At 44.7% G+C, this 24,545-nt stretch overlaps 1 protein-coding gene across 1 annotated transcript in view; it reads right to left on the reverse strand.

Moving 5' to 3' along the window:
* The window catches only part of LOC126109750 (serine protease 33-like), a 182,749-nt gene that overhangs the window by 26,242 nt on the left and 131,962 nt on the right, over positions 1-24,545 (reverse strand). The window contains exons 4-5 of the mRNA XM_049914801.1: positions 16,213-16,358; positions 3,060-3,346 (exon numbers count right to left, since the gene is read on the reverse strand). Coding sequence (XP_049770758.1) covers positions 3,060-3,346; positions 16,213-16,358 — 433 coding nt within the window. The remainder of the gene's footprint in view (positions 1-3,059; positions 3,347-16,212; positions 16,359-24,545) is intronic.

Raw genomic sequence — 24,545 nt, forward strand, 5'->3', positions numbered from 1 at the left:
TTGCAATTGTAAGTTAAGTTGGAGGTGAGAGATGAGCAGAAAACTAGGGAATCGCATGCTTCATTTGAGGTGATGTAAACTGAAGTGTTCGATACCACATTCTCTTGTATGTTGGGTGTTTCTCCGTATTGTCTGCTTTATTTTAGCAGCATTTTAACTGAATAGTCCGATACCGTTTTTTGTTTGTGGTTCGAAATGTTGATGACGTTATGGCTAAAAGCAGACGGGTGGTATCTCATGCTTCAGTTATAAGTAATTTTCGCTGAATTATATCCAATGTCGAAGTACCCTCAAACTTTTTTTTAAAGAAAAAAAGCACTGGATACAGGTGAAATATGTGATATGCGTATGTGGGCAAATGTGAGAGTAAACAGCTCCTGCTAAACCAATTTCTACGAAACTTGTTACATGTATTACTTACAGTCTGGAAAGAAATACTCTTGGAGTAAGAAAGAGCAATGATGATAATGTGGAGAGAGAGGGGGAGGGGACAAGGCAATGGACAGAGAAAGGGTGTGGGAGAAGTGGACAGGAAAGGGAAAAGCAAGATTGAGGAGGAGGAGATGGACAGAGAAAGGAAAGAGGAGGAGAGGCTGGAGGAGAAAGAGAGGGGAAGGAGGAGGTGGACAGAGAGAGGGGAGGAGGAGACAGAATGTGTGAAGGTGTATGGGATCTGTGATCCCACGAACATAGATGCTAGTACCCGACACCCAGGTCGATAGCAGACAGGAGTCGATTGTCGAGGTCTGCAGGAGGCAGTGAGATTAGTGTCGAGTGAGAAGTGGTACTGGAGAGACGGGCAAGAATGGTGATCGAGTGAGTAGTAAACGGTAAATTCATCGGAGTATGACAAATGAACGAGTCTCCCTCATCGATACCGATTCGCGAGTGATATGAAACCTAATTACGTGTTTCGCGTCAAACGCGTCGGGCAGCAACAACCATGGATTGCAGTGAGCATTGTTGTGAATGTTAGCCATCATCATTGCGTGTGACGAAGTACTTAAAAGCAGCAACCAATAAAAAGATGTAACCGTAATTAAACGTGTAAGGCGAAGGCAGCAACTGCCACAGAATTTGTGTGTTCGTAGAAAATACAATACAGTTTGTACATCGCTACCTTTATGGTTTTTAATAATAGACAAACTCTCAATCATTAACTATTCCGTCTCAGAACAGCCGCTCTCGGGTGAAGTACCCCCGAAACCACAGCAGAAAAACCGATAGGCTTTCATCCATTAAGCACACGGTCATATATAATCATAATAATTAACTGTTTGGCGGCTTCGGTAAATCACGCAAAACCCAATAAAGGGCATAACGGGGGTGTTTCAAAGGGGAGACAGAGGGGTTGAGGAGGAAATAAAGGGGTGGGGAGGAGATAGAGGGGATGGGAAGGAGCTAGAGGAGATGAGGAGGAGATAGAAAGGGCTGGATAAGAGAGAGGGGACGATAAAATACACTCCTGGAAATGGAAATAAGAACACATTGACACCGGTGTGTCAGACCCACCATACTTGCTCCGGACACTGCGAGAGGGCTGTACAAGCAATGATCACACGCACGGCACAGCGGACACACCAGGAACCGCGGTGTTGGCCGTCGAATGGCGCTAGCTGCGCAGCATTTGTGCACCGCCGCCGTCAGTGTCAGCCAGTTTGCCGTGGCATACGGAGCTCCATCGCAGTCTTTAACACTGGTAGCATGCCGCGACAGCGTGGACGTGAACCGTATGTGCAGTTGACGGACTTTGAGCGAGGGCGTATAGTGGGCATGCGGGAGGACGGGTGGACGTACCGCCGAATTGCTCAACACGTGGGGCGTGAGGTCTCCACAGTACATCGATGTTGTCGCCAGTGGTCGGCGGAAGGTGCACGTGCCCGTCGACCTGGGACCGGACCGCAGCGACGCACGGATGCACGCCAAGACCGTAGGATCCTACGCAGTGCCGTAGGGGACCGCACCACCACTTCCCAGCAAATTAGGGACACTGTTGCTCCTGGGGTATCGGCGAGGACCATTCGCAACCGTCTCCATGAAGCTGGGCTACGGTCCCGCACACCGTTAGGCCGTCTTCCGCTCACGCCCCAACATCGTGCAGCCCGCCTCCAGTGGTGTCGCGACAGGCGTGAATGGAGGGACGAATGGAGACGTGTCGTCTTCAGCGATGAGTCGCTTCTGCCTTGGTGCCAATGATGGTCGTATGCGTGTTTGGCGCCGTGCAGGTGAGCGCCACAATCAGGACTGCATACGACCGAGGCACACAGGGCCAACACCCGGCATCATGGTGTGGGGAGCGATCTCCTACACTGGCCGTACACCACTGGTGATCGTCGAGGGGACATTGAATAGTGCACGGTACATCCAAACTGTCGTCGAACCCATCGTTCTACCATTCCTAGACCGGCAAGGGAACTTGCTGTTCCAACAGGACAATGCACGTCTGCATGTATCCCGTGCCACCCAGCGTGCTCTAGAAGGTGTAAGTCAACTACCCTGGCAAGCCGTTCCACAGGACTACATCCAGCATCTCTACGATCGTCTCCATGGGAGAATAGCAGCCTGCATTGCTGCGAAAGGTGGATATACACTGTACTAGTGCCGACATTGTGCATGCTCTGTTGCCTGTGTCTATGTGCCTGTGGTTCTGTCAATGTGATCATGTGATGTATCTGACCCCAGGAATGTGTCAATAAAGTTTCCCCTTCCTGGGACAATGAATTCACGGTGTTCTTATTTCAATTTCCATGAGTGTATAGAGGGAAGGAGCAGATGGATAGGGATAGTGGGTAGGAGCAGGTGGGCAGACAGATTGGGGAGGAGCAGATGGGTAGGAAGAGGATCAGAAGCAGATGGGCAGAGTGTGATGGTTGGAGGTGGACATAGAGAGGGAGAGAAGGAGATAGACTAATGGACTAATAGACACTGGGTACTCAGCTAGTTATTGGTAAATTTAGTTTGTTTTCTGTTATGTGAAAATGCTACATACTAAACAAACATTTTGGGAAAAAAGTGAGCTCGTTGCCTGCAGCCTGGACAGACTCCAGTGCCCGACTCACCACGCAGGCGGCCTGAGAGCCGTCTAGCCGGCCGGCGCAGAGGTGTCCCGGCCCCAGGGACACGTCAGAGACGCGCTGGTAGAGGCGGCGGCAGCGGCGCGTCTCCAGGAGAGGCAGGCGAGCCTCCAGCAGCCGGCCGGGGGCGGGTGTGGAGGCGGCGGCGGAGCGGCTGGACCGCCCCCAGCCCGTGGCCACGCAGCTGGCGGCGGCGGGGGCGGAGGCGGCTCGCGGCGGGGGCAGGCACGCCGGTGTCACGCCGCTGGCCGGCCACGTCAGCTGCAGCAGGGCTGCCACACAAACAGCGCGTCAGCGGAAGCAGGGCTGCCAACCCCACATACAAGCGACATATTGGCTTAAAGTTAGGCCACGTCAGCTGCAGCAGGGCTGCCACACAAACTTCCCGTCAGCGGTGGCAGGGCTGCGAACCGCCATAGACAAGCAGTGCATCGACTGAAGCGGGACAGTGACATGCCACACACATAAAACGCATCAAGCTGGATTTCCACATGCAACAAAAATGACACAGCAAGAGATATGATGGGTCATGGAGCAGCGGCGCTCGATGCTGCTCCTGTCAAAATTGTCTTGGCATTGTTTTCAGTACAGCGTCAGCTGGGGTTGTTCGTTTGGATGTTGGTGTTGTCATTCTGGTTATGGTGTAGAACTGAGCTAAGAACCTAATTAGAAGAACAGGGTGTATACATGCACAAGGAAAAAAGTTCCGGATTTCCCAGTTGAAAATACACTTTCTCCCAGGTGAAAATACTGTTTTTCCGTGTTAAGTGACAGTACACTTATCCTCGGCACTGTAAAACTCATCAATCCTTTGAATGTTTATGGTTTTATACACCGACGTTGAATTTCCGAGCACTTTAGAAAATGAAACTCAGGGGGAAGAAAACCCGTCTTCGAAAGATCTTTAATGTGCAGCAGCATGTACGCTGCTTATTTTCGTGTTACGATGGTATAAATTCGAATTCCACTAAACAACGCATGTTACTTTACGAAGCATAGAAAACGAGATTGCGACGCGCTTTTGTGAGCCAGTCATAGCTCATGTCACGTGATCTCGCCAGCTGATGACAGAATAGTACACATGATGTAGTCAGCCAATAGCAAGATCACTCTTAAGAAGTGTGAACGCACAAATAAGAAAAGTTAATGGTTTAAATTAATGTACATAGTGTTGCTACAAGAAAAACAAAGCTTTCAGATATAATATTGCTCTTTAGCATTAATACGCCGCAATTTTACTGCCGCCAACTTACATTTCGCGGAAAGACCACAAAGATAAGATAAGAGAGATTAGGGCTCGTACAGGGGCATATAGGCAGTCATTTTTCCCTCGTTCTGTTTGGGAGTGGAACAGGGAGAGAAGATGCTAGTTGTGGTACGAGGTACCCTCCGCCACGCACCGTATGGTGGATTGCGGAGTATGTATGTAGATGTAGAAGCGCGTGTTACACTTACGCAGCTACGATGACGTAGGAAGCCCGCATGTTTGTACGTGTAGAATATTAAAAGATCTTGCATTATGGCATAAAAGAAACAAGACGGCAGAGGATACTTCAAGAGCATCGGAATTTCGTGAACCATACTAAAATGCATAATTCGGCTTAAAGTGGAAATTCGTATATCCAGAATAGGATGTACATTTTCTTGAGTACCAGTATTGTATTATCTGATGTCTGGTTCTTTTACAAACGTGCCAATAAAATTTTTAATAACGACGTAAATGTCTAATCTTCTGGGCTCGAAATTCTTCTAGATGGTCGTCCTCAAAGAGCCGATTTCTAATTGAGAGTCAAACGCTCTGTGATTTAATAAATTCATCGTACATTCTCGCACATAGTTCATCTTGCGTAAAAGGAAATTTACTTTGAAAGTAACGCTTTTCAAACCACCATGCGCAATATTTTCCCGCGACATGTTAGAAATAGCTTCGTTTCAGCAGTTGCCAGAGAGCACCAGGTAACAGGCGTCACCACGCTTACGCAGCTACGATGACGTAGGAAGCCCGCATGTTTGTACGTGTAGAACATTAAAAGATCTTGCATTATGGCATAAAAGGAACAAGACGTCAGAGGATACTTCAAGAGCATCGGAATTTCGTGAACCATACTAAAATGCATAATTCGGCTTAAAGTGGAAATTCGTATATCCAGAATAGGATGTACATTTTCTTGAGTACCAGTACTGTATTATCTGATGTTTGGTTCTTTATTATGGCATAAGCCACACGAGCTAGAAGATGGAAAACGTGCACTTGAAATGCAGCGTACAGTTGAAACTAGCCAACAGTCTGAAATTAAACAGTTCCTTTCAAATAAATTAACTGTCTCAGAGCAAAAGATTAATGAAAGCCAAATCTCTTTAGCAAACCGACAAAAATAACTTCATTATTCTGCAAGGCGGTTAATGCTTGACTGTCAGAAAGATGGAAATAAAACATCAAACTAATAACATATTTTAGCCTTCCGTAATTATGCGAACGTATTTTAATTCATTTGATAGCTCCCGGCCACAGAAATCCAGTTTGTTTTCATTTAATGTGAGAGCAATAAATGAAGAGGAAACAGCAAAATCACTCAACGTAAACACGGGTCACGTGGAGACTACCCACCTCCCCACCACAACTCAGACTGCTCTGTGCATCAGCCCCGGATCTACGATATTTCCGAACGGCGGCAATACTAAGATAATGGCGCCCAGCCACACATCTGTAGCCAGAAGCGGGATGAAGGTAGAAGTCATACGCGACGTAACTGCACATGCACAAGAGCTCGCCCGCAACTGCTCAACCGAATCTAATACAAACAGCTGACACGTGACGCTCATCGGAGACAGTCTGTTGTTAGGAAGCATTGCGTAGTCTTCCTAAAGCCTTTGACACACTTTGCTGTTGGCAGACGCTTGTATGAGCACTGTGTTTTATTGTTGTATATGGCGTATTTGCTTTTTCGTTATTTTTTCTGTCGTTCATGTTTTGTTGCTGCAGCATTATTCTGCAGAAGCGGGATACAGTAATATCCTTTGTTAGAGTATTGGTTCTTACCAGCCAAAATCACAAAAATTTAACTGAAAACTAAAACAATGAAAAATTCCCGGAATTCTAAAAAATTCCCGGGTTTTCCCCGGTTTTCTCCCGGATAAAAAAAATTCCCGGGTTTTTCCAGGATCTCCCGGTTGTCCCGGGTCGTATACACCCTGAAGAAGAGGAAGCACGAATGTTGGATTTAGAAGCGGAATTTATGCACAAAGGCATCAAAAAAGTTAATGGACGTAACACTCGTAAACGAAAACCCATACATCAAACACTTTCTGATAACAAAAAGCTAAGACAGAGTATTTCTAAAGCTGTGGCTTGAGCTCTAACTCCGACACTCACATTAAAGAAGCAATTCTGGCTCAAGTAAAACTAGAAGTGACACTGCGGTAATCGCCATCCTTTCATTACATATTTCCAATACTTAGGCCCACACCACTTTCTCAAAAGTACAATTTCAAAGATTGTGTGTGGTATGTTGGATTCTGTCTATATTGTCACTTTTGCAGCCCACATCAGTTAAATACAACGAAATATCCTATCTTTACCGAATTTTGGAGCTATCCTTCGTGCCAGTGCAGTAAAAGACACGAGATATAGTTGATTTCCTTTATTAAAAATCAAACTCAATCTGAAATAATACTGCCACTAGAAACCTTGGTACTTCCTTTTTCAAATCCACTGGACAAATGTTTAAAGAGCGCTGAAGTTTTCAGTACCAGAATCTTGTTATCTGAATATACTGCCAGTATGGCATTAATTTTCACCATTTTTAGAATAAATTGAGCTGCTGTGAAACCACACATCACCTTTCACTAATCAAATAATAGCTGCTTCCTCACATACAAAATTTATTTGTGCATCATATAATAGGAACATCATATACTTTCACCTCTTAAATTAATAATATGTACGTAACTACAATGGCAGAACCTTTATACAAAAAAGTCACACACCTTACCACTGTCCCACAATAAAAAACACTCAAAACAAAGTATTTTGCAGTGGTACTTCATGCAGTGTATCATTGGAAAATATTTTCGTACAACTAAAGTATCTTAGACTTCAGTATAGCCTTATACACTGTCGACTTCAAACATTTTACTTGTCAATCTAAATTTCTTGCCAAGTACAGTGCGATGGTGCTGCAACGAGAGAATATTCGGCGAGTGGACTGGCTTGCCCGTTACGCCAACTTGTAGCGCTCTGAGCACGTGTGGGTTGCGTTGGGGAGTCATATAGCAGCACGTCCACATGAAAACGCGCTCGTGGAGGGAGGGAAAACCGTAGCACAAGAACTCCTGACCAACCATGTGGCCAACATGGGAGCACGTTGCAGAACATACACTGTCGTCCGTGGTGATCACGCACCTTGTTAAGAACTAAATCCCGCTTTTTGTAATGTCCAGGGCACGATCGTGAATCACAGTCAGTTCAATTTCATTATCGTCTTTGAATAAAAGTGTCATTTCCGTTCTTCTCATTGCGTATTTCTTCCAGTTAACGTTTGTACTCTGTATTTGGTCCAAGTGTCATCGAATTGTGTTACTTGGCACTCTCAAATAAAATGGTTCAAATGGCTCTGAGAACTATGGGACATCATCTGAGGTCATCAGTCCCCTAGAACTTAAACTACTTAAACCTAACTAACCTACGGACATCACACGCATCCATGTCCGAGGTAGGATTCGGACCTGCGACCGTGGCGGTCGCGCGGTTCCAGACTGTAGCGCCTAGAACCGCTCGGCCACACCGGCCGGTGGTATTGGCACTCTCACACCATGCGAAAATTACTTCCGTTCTTGAGTTGTGCACATCAGTTTATGTATAATAACAGAACTTGCTGCTTTGCGTTTGTTTACATATTTGTTCAGTGATAATAAAGTGCAGCTGTCGGCTATAAAGATGAAATTGACATTGTGTTGCACGCCACGCGAAAACCACTAAAGTTCGTGTTAATAGTCAGTTGACAACATCTGAAGCAACCATGACGTCATTTTAACGTCACATGCAGGGCCGAAGCCTGTAGGACCTGCTATCGACTTTCGTGCTTTGGTATTGTCTGCGCATTCTGGACAGCACGATCTACTTTATTTATAATAGGAGGCACTCTTTCTCATTTTACATTTCAGACACTACATTTTAAGACTGATTAGCCACACTAATAAAAGGAATTGCACAACTAATCCCCTTATCCAGAAAGAGATGCAATATCGCTCCGTTTCTGATTACAGACGGACCCCTGAAACTAATACTTCAATTTACCTAAAAATTATGTTGTTGAGATACCTTAATGAACAGGTCGAATATAAACGTTATTGGATTCAGTGCTGGCTGATTTGCGAACACTTTGATTTAACTCCGAGGTTAATGTACCCTGCGGTAAAGAAAAGATTAGCCTCCAGTTCACTCTGAGGCGAATGTTTTGTTCTGATCGTCACGTCAGCCACACGTGTCGTGAATCGAAGGATCAAGGAATAGTAACCTCTATCTCTTAGAAACAATAAATTGAATAAAAAGAATATTTGGAAGTAGCAGTACACGAACCAACTGTTTTACACTTCGCAGATTCGTGCTTCTGTCTGCTACGCCACAGTGAACTCATGCAGCTTTCGACCATGCCATTTGGCTTGTTTCACTTTAAGGTTGTAACTGTGAATATATCATTACCTGACACTTAATTATATCAGATTGTACGATAAACAACGTGTTTCTGATAAGTTTTCAATGCACTGGTGCCTTAAAACGGCATACTTTCATAACACATAAGCTACAGGGTGGCGCACATAGAACCCGCCCCAGCACTGAAAGAAATACGAATAAAGAAAATCAACATACATCATCACTTTCTTACATTTTTATTGTACAGTTTCATTATTAACTACGTAATTAACAGTTTAAGTAACAGATTTACTTTTATTAGTTTAATAAACATATTTTAGAAAGGAATTTAAAGTCTGTGTTCAAATTGTTCTCCGCCAACATCCAAGCAAAGTTGTGCACGTCTAAGCATGTTAAGAAAAACACTTTTCACTACTCTTTGTGAAATGTTCGACAGTTCTTCACATACGTTGTTTTTTAATGTGTCAAGTGTTCTGGGATTGTTGCGGTAGACTCTAGCCTTTAGACATCCCCAGACAAAAGTCACATGGTGACAAGTCGGGAGAGCGGGGTGGCCACAAGCCCTTACTAATGATCCTCTCGTCTGTAAAATCAGTATGTATACGAGCTAAGGACAAATCTGACGTATGAGAAGTTGCCCCATCTTGCTGGAAATATGCACAACATAGGAGTTAACGGAGCCGAAAATTCATTGTAGAGTTGCAAGTAAACATGTGTGTTGACAGTTTCGTTGAAGAACAATTGCCTGACAATTCTGTTACCAGATACAGCACACCGTACACCAATTTTTAAATCGTGTAACGGCTTTTGCAGTAAGCCGTGGGCATTCTCTGTAGCCCAGTGTCTTGTGAATTAATGTAACTCAACAGATGAAACCGAGCTTCATCCGTCGAAAAAAGGAGGAACGTATCAAGATGTCTCCCAGCGAAATTTTCCAGCAACCAATTACAGTAATGTGTACGCTTACCCTTGTCCACTTCTTTTATTTGCTGAACAACACTCACACGGCAAGGTTTCATTTTTAAGCCACGAAGGATGCGTTGACATGACCTGCGAGATATTCCATATTGCTGTGATAATCGTCGTGTTGACTTGTAGGGACTTTTAATGTGTGCCGTCACGTTTGCCACAACTTCAGGTGTACGTTCAGTCGGTGCCTTATCTATCTCTGAATTAACAACACTTCCTGTCGAACGCCACTTTCTCACTAGATCCTGAATCGTTGATTTTGCAGGAATACTACTTATAGGAAACTATTCATGAAAGTGTCACGAACAACTTTAATGGATTCAGATCGCACATATTGTTCAACAATGAACAAACGTTCTTCAATGGAGTAAGGCATGACAATGAAGTACACGCTTTATAGCGACTACTTTCCGTATGAACTACTCACACGCTACTGTTGTTGGACAACAAACGCGCGTTCGCATTCCGGTTCGGGCCGGTTTTATGGGCGCCTCTCTGTATAATACGAAAAGAATCCAATACGAAAATTCTTTGATGACAAATATGACGTTTTTCGTCATTTTATTACAACAAATTGTACCAACACCGACACGTTTTCGAGAGATTCTGAGTGTGCTTTTGTTTTGAAACAGCATATCGATGGCAGGCAATGAAATCTTCGTAAGCCCGTTTTGTTAAACTTTGTAGGTGAAGCAAAAACGGTGGAAAGTTGCTTCATGTGCAACTGCATAGCAGAAGCCTAGTTATTGACAGTTAAGAGAAATTCATGCACTTACAAATCTTCTTTGATTATAGAGTTGCTGATTACTGGAATTCCGAATTTTCGCAGACAGATGCAGTTACCAGATTTCCATTCCCGACCACACATACATTCATAAGAGATAACTTGTTATACCGGATGGTTGTAATTAAAGTGCAGTAACTTACAGAGGTCCAGGATCGGCTGTAGTTCTCCTATGGCAGCGAAATTTGTAGGTATTCTAATGTGTTAATGAAGAATAGAATTACGCTGGAAAAACATTAGTTCCAATTGTTGCCACCAGGTGAAATTGTGACGTCGCGAATGCAAGAAAGACGTGTCTAAATGTTTCTGTTTGTAGTGGGTTAGGACCAGGATGTGGACAGGGAAAGTCAAACAAGTGAGAAAGGCGTAGTTTTGATTTTATTATAAGCTGCCGCTTACACAGTTTGTTCATTGTGAGACATCGTGATCAACAGTTGCACGAAGCAGTTCCGGTTGAATCTGAGCAACGTGAGGTGGTTCAAATGGCTCTGAGCACTAAATTGCTGTAGTCATCAGTGCCCTAGAACTTAAAACTACTTAAACGTAACTAACCTAAGGACATCACACACACCCATGCCCGAGGCAGGATTCGAACCTGCGACCGTAGCGGTCAGGCGGCTCCAGACGTAGCGCCTAGAACCGCACGGCCACTCCGGCCGGCAACGTGAGCTGTGTTGGGCTCATGTTATGCGTTGGTTTAAATCTTGGCTCCTCTTCTGTGTTTGGTTTCCCTTAGTTATAGCGATTATGCTGTTGCTCGCTCTCTCCGTGAGAGGCAGCAGCGGTGTGTATCGATATTCGCACCTTGTACAGGGTTATTACAAATGATTGAAGCGATTTCACAGCTCTACAATAACTATATTATTTGAGATATTTTCAAAATGCTTTGCACACACATACAAAAACTCAAAAAGTTTTTTTAGGCATTCACAAATGTTCGATATGTGCCCCTTTAGTGAATCGGCAGACATCAAGCCGATAATCAAGTTCCTCCTACACTCGGCGCAGCATGTCCCCATCAATGAGTTCGAAAGCATCGTTGATGCGAGCTCGCAGTTCTGGCACGTTTCTTGGTAGAGGAGGTTTAAACACTGAATCTTTCACATAACCCCACAGAAAGAAATCGCATGGGGTTAAGTCGGGAGAGCGTGGAGGCCATGACATGAATTGCTGATCATGATCTCCACCACGACCGATCCATCGGTTTTCCAATCTCCTGTTTAAGAAATGCCGAACATCATGATGGAAGTGCGGTGGAGCACCATCCTGTTGAAAGATGAAGTCGGCGCTGTCGGTCTCCAGTTGTGGCATGAGCCAATTGTCCGCGGGCTACGCGTGAATCTTGCCCGCATGCGTTCAACCGTTTCTTCGCTCAGTGCAGGCCGACCCGTTGATTTCCCCTTACAGAGGCATCCAGAAGCTTTAAACTGCGCATACCATCGCCGAATGGAGTTAGCAGTTGGTGGATCTTTGTTGAACTCCGTCCTGAAGTGTCGTTGCACTGTTATGACTGACTGATGTGAGTGCATTTCAAGCACGACATACGCTTTCTCGGCTCCTGTCGCCATTTTGTCTCACTGCGCTCTCGAGCGCTCTGACGGCAGAAACCTGAAGTGCGGCTTCAGCCGAACAAAACTTTGTGAGTTTTTCTACGTGTCTGTAGTGTGTCGTGACCATATGTCAATGAATGGAGCTACAGTGAATTTATGAAATCGCTGCAATCATTTGTAATAACCCTGTACTATCTTTGGTCTGGTGCTTATAGCTTCCAGCTGTGCTGTGTGCGAGCAGTCGGTCGGTTGGGGTGGAGCAGCGAGGAAATCTCCGTGGGGCGTAGTTTGGCCGGGCCCGCTGGAGGTCTCTACGCAGTGTCGGAGTGTGTGGTGCTGTTCCCATTGCTACGAGGTCTGTGGCTCACAGACCCTGGACACGAAAGTTGGGTTTGGATTTAATTTACCAGCAAGTCAAGACTGTTCATACAGTGCCGTTTGCTTCTCGTTGTTGGCCGTAGGGACATTCCCGCGAGCAACAACGTGTGTTTTCGAGTAAGCGAAGGTTTAGCCACCGTCTGGCGGAGTCTAACTCTGGTTATTTGCAATTGAAGTGCACCAGCAGAATTTTCTGCCTTGTGGCCGTTAACGTTCCAGTTACCTGCCCTGGACGTTAACGTTAATTTAGGCAGTGTCCTTTCCTCACAGTTGTTGACGCTGTCCAGCATGGTGTGTAGTTCAACAGCTTATTGTATGCTTGGTTGTGGGCGTCCATGTCTTTTACGTTTGCACTGCGGGTCTGTTGACTGTCTGTTGGTTGGGTTGTCGTCGAATCGAGAATGGTTGGGCCGACTGCCTGTCTCACCTAAGTAATCGTTAGTATTTCAAGTGCTGGCCGACCACCGAAACTTCTGAGCTCCATTAGCTGCACTGCCTTTTCTTATTTTCTGTTGTGTGTATTTGTATGGTTCACAGCTCATGGTTTTGAATTAAAGTTGAACTGTTTTTAGTGGTGTTTCATGTCATGGGCCTTCAGCCGCTTTAAAATTAAAGTTCCTTGCTTGTCAAATGTTAGATTGTTTGGGGCTTTCAGCCTAATTTAAGATAAGGCTTTGTTGTTTAAATTAATTTTACCTTGAGTTTTAAGTCATGGGGCCTTTAGCTGTTTTTAAATTAAGGATCTTTGTCTTTCGAGCTGTTGAAGATAAGGCCTTCTGTCTTGTGTTTTTTTATTTAATTTTACCTTGAGTCTTAAATCATCGACTTTCAGCCATCTTTAAATTAAGTTTGTTGCTTTTCAAGTGTTAGATATTTGGACCTTCAGCCAAAGTATAGAACTTAGTTAACGTAAGGCCTTCTAAATATTCCTTAGGCGTCTGAATTTGGAGTTAATGACTTTTAGCCATTAAAGTGGTTGTGCCCTTAAGGGATAAGGTAGTGTGGCGTATTCAGCCGATAACTAAGTTCAAGAATTTGTACTGCAATGTTTGGTCAAATAAATAAAGTTATGTGTGTTCGAGTGTTACTTACAGCCGCTCATTTTGGCCCCTTTCCCCAATTGCAACTACCTGTCCTGTCTTGCGGGTTTAGTAGGGTCTATCACTACGTGTTCGTGTATACTGGCCTTCAGATCAGTTACAGACCGAACGTGTACCTGGTAAACGCGATCTGTTAGATAGCGCCAGAGCCGAAAGGCACGTCGACTCAGATCAGGTGATCCTGCAGGCCATGCATCTGGAAAACTTCTTGGGATAACACGTTTGTGGAGTGTTGCATTAAGCAGATGTTCCATGGGCGAGTGAAATGGGGTGTTGCTCGCTCTTCCATGAGTATAGCGGGGTCCACACATCGCGCTGTTCCAAAGCAGGAATCACGTACTTTACAAGGACGTCTCGATAACGTGCAGAATTCACAGAACACCTGACACACACAGTCACATATGGCGAGTGCAATGACCCATCGTGCACAATACTCGGTTTAACAGTACCCCAAATTCGGCAGTTCCTTGTATGTTCTGGACCCCGTAGTGTAAAATGTGCCTCGTTACACCACAGAATATCGCGCAGCCGCGTATCATGACTTCAATCCGTGCCAGATCCCGAAGGGCAAATCGAGAACACTGCTGCGGATCATAAGGTTTCGTCTGCTGCACCGTTTGGGTATTGTATGGGTACCAGCGTAAAATAGATCGCAAAACTTTCCATACTGTTGACCACGGGATGGACAATTCTCGTGCCGTTGCGCGAGTACTAGCACTACCCATGTCACGTGATGCATGGTAAGTTACAGCAACAGCAACCTCATCAGTAACTTCGACCAGCATAGGATGCGTTCTTCTTTCAGGTACCACACCAAGATCATCCTCGTTTACGAATTTCGTTATTATCTCCTGTATACCACTTACAGACGAATGGAAAAACTAGTAGAAGCCGACCTCGGGGAAGATCAGTTTGGTTTCCGTAGAAATACTGGAACACGTGAGGCAATACTAACCTTACGACTTATCTTAGAAGAAAGATTAAGGAAAGGCAAACCTACGTTCCTAGCATTTGTAGACTTAGAGAAAGCTTTTGACAATGTTGACTGGAATACTCTCTTTCAAATTATAAAGGTGGCAGGGGTAAAATACAGGGAGCGAAAGGCTATTTACAATTTGTATAGAAACCAGATGGCAGTTATAAGAGTCGAGGGGCATGAAAGAGAAGCAGTGGTTGGGAAGGGAGTAAGACAGGGTTGCAGTCTCTCCCCGATGCTATTCAATCTGTATATTGAGCAAGCAGTAAAGGAAACAAAAGAAAAATTCGGAGTAGGTATTAAAATCCATGGAGAAGAAGTAAAAACGTTGAGGTTCGCCGATGACATTGTAATTCTGTCAGAGACAGCAAAGGACTTGGAAGAGCAGTTGAACGGAATGGATAGTGTCTTGAAGGGAGGATATAAGATGAACATCAACAAAAGCAAAACGAGGATAATGGAATGTAGTCGAATTAAGTCGGGTGATGTTGAGGGTATTAGATTAGGAAATGAGACACTTAAAGTAGTAAAGGAGTTTTGCTATTTGGGGAGCAAAATAACTGATGATGGTCGAAGTAGAGAGGATATAAAATGTAGACTGGCAATGGCAAGGAAAGCGTTTCTCAAGAAGAGAAATTTGTTAACATCGAGTATAGATTTAAGTGTCAGGAAGTCATTTCTGAAAGTATTTGTATGGAGTGTAGCCATGTATGGAAGCGAAACATGGACGGTAAATAGTTTGGACAAGAAGAGAATAGAAGCTTTCGAAATGTGGTGCTACAGAAGAATGCTGAAGATTAGATGGGTAGATCACATAGCTAATGAGGAAGTATTGAATAGGATTGGGGAGAAGAGAAGTTTGTGGCACAACTTGACCAGAAGAAGGGATCGGTTGGTAGGACATGTTCTGAGGCATCAAGGGATCACCAATTTAGTATTGGAGGGCAGCGTGGATGGTAAAAATCGTAGGGGGAGACCAAGAGATGAATACACTAAGCAGATTCAGAAAGATGTAGGTTGCAGTAGGTACTGGGAGATGAAGAAGCTTGCACAGGATAGAGTATCATGGAGAGCTGCATCAAACCAGTCTCAGGACTGAAGACTACAACAACAACAACAACAACCATTTAATGACACTGAGCATCTCCTCACACCTTTCAGTCGACGATACTCTCTCGATGCAGCACTGTAATTGGTGCTATTCACATGAAGCAGTTATACAACAGTATGCGTGCACTCTTCTCAATAGCCATACTGTTCACTCATATTATGGCTTGTCAAATGACAGTATGAATGACATACCGTCACACAGACAGTATAGAGCGCCAGATTTGCACCTGGTGTCCAGAACTGGTACTAATTTGTTTTCGTTCCTCAATCGGCTCCCCATTAACGCATTACCATATCCAGCCAGTTTCGCGGCCATACGATAATTATAGCCCACCCTCGACCTCAGTGAGCAGCTGCACTTTAATTATAAACACCTGGTAAGAAACCCACCAAAGGCGAGTTTCAATTAAAACGACCAAGTCAAATATGGCGTCTCCTAAATTTCGAAGGATCACGAAAGTCGATACACATCTCATGCCATCTTCGATACAGCGTGTGACATCGAAATGACGTCACGTTTGCCTCAGCAATTGTGAACCGAGTGTTACACACACTTCCACCGAGGCGCTTGCCGGCAGCAGAGGCTGTTTCAGACCGGCAGTGGGCTGACTCACTCACCGATGTCGTGCAGGTGGTGTCGGAAGCGCTGGTGCAGCACGATGCGGTCGACGGGCAGCCGCTGCTCCGAGCCCTCCCGGTGCGAGAGGTCCCACTCGCCCAGCACCGCCGTCCACAGTGCCGCCAGCGGCAGGTTGAACAACTCGCTGCACAGCAACAACAAACAACAATAACAACAACAGCTACCTTGTGAGCAACTGCTAGCCCGAGCACTCTTTCCATAACAGGTCCCACTCGCCCAGCACCACCATCCACAGCGCCGCCAGCGGCAGGTTGAACAACTCGCTGCACAGGAACAACAAACAATAATAACAGCCACCCTGTAAGCAGCTGCTAGCCCAAGCCCTCCTTACGTAAGAGGTCCCACTCGCCCAGCACCGCCGTCCACAGCGCCGCCAGCGGCAGGTTGAACAACTCGCTGCACAGGAACAACAAACAACAATAACAACAACAACCACTTTCTGAGAAGCTGCTAGCCCAAGCCCTCCTTATGTAGGAGGTCCCACTCGCCCAGCACCGCCGTCCACAGCGCCGCCAGCGGCAGGTTGAACAACTCGCTGCACAGGAACAACAAACAACAATAACAACAACAGCTACCTTGTGAGCAACTGCTAGCCCGAGCCCTCTTTCCATAACAGGTCCCACTCGCCCAGCACCGCCATCCACAGCGCCGCCAGCGGCAGGTTGAACAACTCGCTGCACAGGAACAACAAACAACAATAACAACAACAGCCACTTCCTCAGAAGCTACTAGCCCGAGCCCTCCTTATGTAAGAGGTCCCACTCGCCCACACCGCCGTCCACAGCGCCGCCAGCGGCAGGTTGAACAACTCGCTGCACAGCAACAACAAACAACAATAACAACAACAGCCACCTTGTGAGCAACTGCTAGCCCGAGCCCTCTTTACATAGCAGGTCCCACTCGCCCAGCACCACCATCCACAGCGCCGCCAGCGGCAGGTTGAACAACTCGCTGCACAGGAACAACAAGCAATAACAACAACAGCCACCTCTTAAGCAGTTGCTAGCCCAAGCCCTCCTTACGTGAGAGGTCCCACTCGCCCAGCACCACCATCCACAGCGCCGCCAGCGGCAGGTTGAACAACGCAATGCACAGGAACAACAACAATAGCCACCTTGTGAGCAGCTGCTAGCCCGAGCCCTCTTTTAAGAGGTCCCACTCGCCCAGCACAGCCGTCCACAGCGCCGCCAGCGGCAGGTTGAGCAACTCGCTGTACGGGAACAACAACAACAATAACGGCAACAACAGCCACCTTGTGAGCAGCCGTTACCCAGGGCCCTCCCTACTCGAGAGGTCCCACTCGTCCAGCACCGCCGTCCACAGCGCTGCTAGCGTCAGGTTGAACAACTGCTGCACTGAGCAGCCGCTACCCAGGGCCCTCCCTACGCGATTAGTCCCACTCATCCAGCACCGCCATCCACAGCGCCTTCAGCAGCAGGTTGAACAACTCGCAGCGCAGGAACAACAACAACAGCAGCAGCAACAATAAGCACCTACTGAGCTTCCACTCCCCAACCATACCTAGGTTTATAGACAGCTTGCTGAAAGGCTTTTATCAGCTGAGTATTGCCTTTGTTTGGTTTTAAGGGGGGCATGGAATGACAAAGCCTCATGAGGGAAAAAAGTAACTTTAAAAAAAAATAAAAACAAAGTAATAATCAAAACAAAGGCAGCTTTCTTTTAAGCTTAATACCATTGGCCATCATCAGATTGTCACCAAGTAATGCTTTGTCGGACTAGATAAATTTAGGGTGCAAGTATTATTATATTAACACTATTAAACCATCCCCTTATGCATAAGTGTATCATGTATTGCAGTGCAGTAGGCAAAGTTTACAGTAACGACTTGAATAAAAATTTTAAAAAAATATATCACAAAATTTTACCTTAAGGTTTTAGCATACAATTTTGATACCTTAGCTCCTTTTTTGCATCATTTGTTTTTGAACTTCTTATAAAAGTTATTGTCCCTTAAAAATTACGAAAACAAATCTTTTAATTAAAAGAAAATTTTTAATCAAGGCGTTAGAGCAAGCTTTGCTAACTATGTGAGGCTCACAGGTGCAGGTTGTTTAGGAAAATAGATTCTCTACTATGACAGGGTGGATATTTGTGCAAGTTTGCCTGACAAGACGAGCATGATGTCTCGATTATAATTACGAGGTTAGCATAAGCAGTGTGGTGGGTTGAGCCTGCTGATAACTGGCTTTGAATTTGGTGCATGCAATAATGGAGAACAAGTTATGCCAAGAGTGATATTTTGACTCGCTACCTCATACTTTTACAAACGGAGATATGGCAGATCACCGACAGTTTTTATACGCTTGGAACATAGGCTGTGGTGAGAACCTGGCGTCTGCATCCTTCTACCACTATCCTCACCTACAAATCCCTCATCCAACTCACTCTAACATATGATACCATACCTGTATCTCTACCACCTGTAAATTCTATAGACATCTTGAAATCCTGGAAAGACATGCCTCGCCTTCTGCATCCACCTGCCTTCCCCATCTCGAATCTTACAGCAACTCATCTACTTCCGACGCCTTCTTCTATTCCTGGAAACTTTCAGACACAATACACTAACCGCAAAATCCAGCCTCAGTACCAGATAGCTATCCACCAATCACCAACAAGACAGACTTAAATAATTATCGTTCATTTTTCTTACTGATATCATTTTGCAAAATATTCGAAAACGAAATGTACTCATGAGTGGTTTCAAATTTACGTAGAAACAATTTACTTAGCATATCAAAGTTTGGACAGCTGAAGGATTGCTCGACTGACAACAATGTTTATCCATTCATTCAGCAAATATTACAAGCTTTATATAGTAAAATATCGCCAGTTGGTATTTTTTGTGATCTTTACAAGGCGTCTGATTGTGTAGATCGTGTTACACTTGTTAGAGGCAATTGTTTCCAGACGAGGCGAAGCGCAGTCCGCCGTTTTGGCAGAGATCTTCATATTGTTTCTTGTTCCAGCTGAGTTCGGTGTCAGCTTGGTTGGCGAAAACATTTCGCGGGAGCACTGCTGTTGGCCGCACGCTGGTTGTCTGAAAATGCTCTGGCGTTTTAAGTTACGTACGCAAGCGCGCTCAAAGTAACGGGGTGGAGATTAGATTGCGTTCTGTGATGTCAGAAATCGTCCAGTGGACACCTGTCAGTGTACTGGCGTTGAAGAAACAATGGTACGTGAAGCGATGCACAACTGGCGTAGGATTGTTTACCGAGGTTTCAGTTGCTGGTTTTGGTTTACTTGGCGGGAACTCCATGTGGGATTTCCCCTGGCCTGGCAGGTAATGTTAGGAGAAAGGGATTCGGCGGCGAAAAAGCAGTACAGGTAGTATGAAAGAGTCTTCCAGAGGTGATTTAGTCATTTTAGGCTTAGACTCTGGGCGCGAAAGTGCATCCGAACGAGAGGAGGTGATGGAGGTCCACCATCCGACTAGACGCCGAGGTGAGCTGGGCACTGCATCGCAAGTTTTCTACAAAGGGCGTTCAAAAAGTTTTGCAAATTCGTCTCTAATTTTTTTATTTTTTGCAGGATGAGAGTGAAATTTTTTGTGACCATACTTGGAACATTTAGCTGTAAGTTGGTATATAAAAGTATTTTCTTTTACTTACAAGTGCGCCAAATGGACCATGAGGTAGATGTCAGGTTGCGACAACGGTCGGTGATGGAGTTCCTCTACAAGACCGGCGATGACTCTGCCACATGGATTCACAGGAAGTTGCTCTCTGTTTATGGGGAGGACACAGTGGATCGCAGCAGTATCCAGCGGTGGTTGCACAGGTTTAAAGAAGGTGATTTCTCTCTACTGGACAATCCACAATAAGGTAGACCATCGACGGCAGTGAGTTATGTGAATAAGGACACTATTCATCAAATCATCCTAAATGACAGATGTGTGACGACACGACACCTTGCTGAAATGACTCGTTTGTCATTGGATAGTGTGGAATCACTGGTGCAGTCACTAGGATACAGAAAAATCTGTGCACGTTGGGTGTCTAGATCATTGACAAGAGAAATGAAAACGATGAGAAAGAATGTGTGCGAGGGTGTCATGAAGACCTTTACTGAAGAGTGGAAATATTTTCACGGCGTCATTACCCAGGATGAAACATGACTGGTTTCGTCCGAACCTGAGTGCAAAACCCAATCCATGGAGTGGCGTCATCCGGGTTCCTCTCGGAAGAAGAAACCAAGACTTTCACGAACAGCAGGCCGAAAGGTGATGGCTTCCTTCTTCTGGGATCAGTGTGGTGTCATTTTCATTGACGTTTTGGAACTTGGCTCCACAATTAACCGGGACCGTTACTGTTTTCCATTGGACAAGCTGAGACGAGCCATCAAGACCCACAGACCACAGCTTCAGGGTCAGCTCATCAGACTATACCACGACAATGCCAAACGCCATACAGCCCTTATGAAACAGGAGAAAATCAGGAAGATGGGTTGGAAAATTATTCCCCATCCTCCCTACAGTCCGGACTTGGCTCCGTCTGATTTTTACCTCTTTGGTCGTCTGAAGGCCCACCTGCGTGGTAAAACATTTGATAGTGAGAAAGACCTTATTTCCTAAGTCAAGCGATGGTGTAAAAGTCAATCCCCAGAATTTTACCAAAGTGCATTTACATCATGGAAAGAACATTGGGCCAGATGTGTCACAGCTGATGGAGGCTACATTGAGTAGACTCAATGTATAGTTAAATGTTCCAAGTATGTTCACAAAAAATTGCATTCTCCTCCTGCAATAAATAAATAAATAAATAAACAAATAAATAAATAAATTTAGAGAGGATTGAGAAAACTTTTTGAACGCCCTTTATACATGTGCAAGGTGAGCATTTCGCAGCACCGGCACCGGAAATCTTTAGAATGAATTCGCCTACTCTGCAGATCACCCACAGCAACAGTAATTCTTGACCAGTTCAAGCGCACTTTTAAAGTCACGACCAACGTCGAGTCATCACTGCTCGTTCAACTTTGTCAGCTCACAATCAGATCATTTTACTTTACGAATAGTAGGTGGAGTATAATTGTGTTGACCCATATTCTATTTAATTCACGTTTTTTATGAAGAAACCTGTCGTGATATTTAATTCTATCATTCAAATTCACAATACCCCGTCGTCATCTTTGATTACTTTACTTACTTGTGCGAGTGATAATAGGAGTAGTCTTGCAGTAAGAAATGCAATGTGTCGTCTTCAGTTTCACTACACAGGGCCACATTTTATAATCACTACTCACACTCCTTCCTGCCAGAGGGTCATGTTGTACACTCTTAGAAAAGCATATTTTACGGAATTACGGTTTTATACACAACTGGTTTGAACCATATCTAACAAAGAAAATGGAAAAAGCTGTGCTGAAAAATTCAATGTTGGAACGATACAAAATTTTAATGGTTGGGGAGAAACCACAAAGGGAGTACCACAAGGTTCAAATTTGGGTCCACTCTTATTCCGTATATACATGTATGTGAATAACGATACGCTTAACAATCAACAAGCATAATTGGTACTTTTGGCAGACGAATCTACAGTTACAGTGAATCCCAGTAGAAAGAAAGCAACAATAGAGATTGTTAATGATCTTTTCCAAGACTTGTTATGTGGTTTTCTGAAAATGGACTCTCCATAAAGTTTTAGAAGAGACAGCATACAGTAGGTGGCCATAACATTAGGGACAACACTCAGATTTTTGCACTTACTACTTTAATTGGATTTCTCTGACAAATGATTGGTTGCAGGTTTCTTATGTATTTTTATTTGTGGATGCATTCTACTGGGATAATAAAACCAACAAAAACTGTAGGAAAACTATTTTTTACTGTTCGTAGACGTAATATTGGCACTGATAAAAATCTAATAAAATAAATTTCAGTATTTTAGTGATACCACCCTTTGCTGGAAAAAGAGCTTTTTATGCACCATGGCATGCTCTCTATGCATGTCTTAGCATTTTCTTGGAGTTCGGAGTTGTGGCACCAGTCTCTGATGAGAATTTAAAGCAACCAGTGCTTAATGGTGATCACTTTCTTCGCAATCACTCATTTGGTGAGCTTCACATGTTTTCTGTGGGGTTCGTGTCTGGTGAATTCGGTGGCCAAGGCAAAATAAATACCATTTTCCACCTAAGAATGCGGTAACACTTCTGGTTTTGAGGCGCGGTGCGGAGGCATGCATAAAAATGTAGTTGTCATCATCATCGTCAGGGAACCAGTCAATGAGCTGCGGCAGTAGCAGCGCTCGTAGCACACTGTTTGGGACATACGAGTATTGTTATTATATGTTATTGTCGTGTAACCACTCCGCCACAGGCCGTGCATTATGAACAGGTGCTCGATCGTGTTGAAAGATGCAATCGCCCTCTCTGAATTGCTCAAGGAGGTGCTTAAAACATCACTGCTGTGATAGTGCCACGCAAAACAACATTGGGTGCAAGCCCTCCCCATGAAAAACACGACCACATCGCCTTCGAATTTTACTGCTGGCACTACACACACTGGCAGTTGACATTCGCCGGGCACTCGCCATACCCACACTCTGCCATCGGATCACCACATTCGTCACTCCACAAAACGTTTTTCCACAGTTCAATCTTCCAATGTTTACGATCCTTACAACAAGCGAGGAGTTGTTTGGCATTTTTCCGGCGTCATGTGACGCTTACGAGCAGCCGCTCGACCATGAAATCCAAGTTTTCCCACCTCCCGCCTAACTGTCGAAGTATTTGCAGTATATCTACATCTACATTTATACTCCGCAAGCCACCCAACGGTGTGTGGCGGAGGGCACTTTACGTGCCACTGTCATTACCTCCCTTTTCTGTTCCACTCGCGTATGGTTCGCGGAAAGAACGACTGTCTGAAAGCCTCCGTGCGCGCTCGAATCTCTCTAATTTTACATTCGTGATCTCCTCAGGAGGTATAAGTAGGGGCAAGCAATATATTCGATACCTCATGCAGAAACGCACCCTCTCGAAACCTGGACAGCAAGCTACACCGCGATGCAGAGCGCCTCTCTTGAAGAATCTGCCATTTGAATTTGCTAAACATCTCCGTAACGCTATCACGCTTACCAAATAAGCCTGTGACGAATCGCGCCGCTCTTTTTTGGATCTTCTCTGTCTCCTCCCTCAACCCGACCTGGTACGGATCCCACACTGATGAGCAATACTCAAGTTTAGGTCGAACGAGTATTTTGTAAGCCACCTCCTTTGTTGATGGACTACATTTTCTAAGGACTCTCCCAATGAATCTCAATCTGGCACCCGTCTTACCAACAATTAATTTTATATGATCATTCCAGTTTGGAATTCCTGTGTGATGATCTGGATAGATGTCTGCCTATTACACAATGCGACCCTCTTCAACTGTCGGTGGTGTCTGTCAGTCAACAAACGAGGTCGGCCTGTACGCTTTTGCGCTGTTCCCTTCACGCTCCACTTCACTATCACATCGCAAACAGTGAACCTAGGGACGTTTAGGAGTGTCGAAATCTAGCGTACAGACGTATGACACAAGTGACACCCAATCACCTGTCCATGTTCAAAGTCCATGAGCTCCACGGAGCACCCCATTGTACTGTTTCTCCTGGGTGGACTTGGGTATAAAAAAGAATGTAAACTAAATATTACGATACATTTTATAAATAATCGACAAGTACGCCAAAGAAGAAGAGATAGAACTACAATGGACATGCTATTCCATGGAATCTTGCGCTTCTATGCATGAACTATCTTTCCTTTGTCATTCGCTTATCTTATCTGCTTGCATTCGGACCTAAGAGGACGTTCTTGAGTGAAGCTCGTCTTACTGTAACAGCTTATAATGTAAGTTGTACTTAAAACCCGAAAAATGTAATGGTTATTTTATCAAAAGAATTTGTGTATGTGGTCAATCTATTGTGAGTCTGATACCTCTATTGCCGTAAGTAGATATGGGCCTTAACAAAGAATTTTCATTGTTAGGCGCCATCTTAGAAAAACCTTTAACATTTATCTTTTAGCTCATCTACGAGACGTGCCGTCGGTTAGGACAACTAACTTTATTTCAGATCCCACGAGACCGGAAGCAGCTACTAATACGAGGGCTATCCACAAAGTACATTACGTTTTGGAATTAAAAATAAATAAAGTATTGGAATTTTTTTTTATTATATACAGATGAAAGCCACACTTAAATACTACTTTTCTGCATAGTTGCCATTTAAATTAAGGCACTAATCGTAGCGATGGACGAGCTCGGAAATTCCATTGTCGTAAAATTCGGCCGTCTGCGCCTTCAACCACG

Source organism: Schistocerca cancellata, chromosome 12 (genome assembly GCF_023864275.1).
Source record: "Schistocerca cancellata isolate TAMUIC-IGC-003103 chromosome 12, iqSchCanc2.1, whole genome shotgun sequence".
Classification (NCBI taxonomy): Eukaryota; Metazoa; Arthropoda; class Insecta; order Orthoptera; family Acrididae; genus Schistocerca; species Schistocerca cancellata.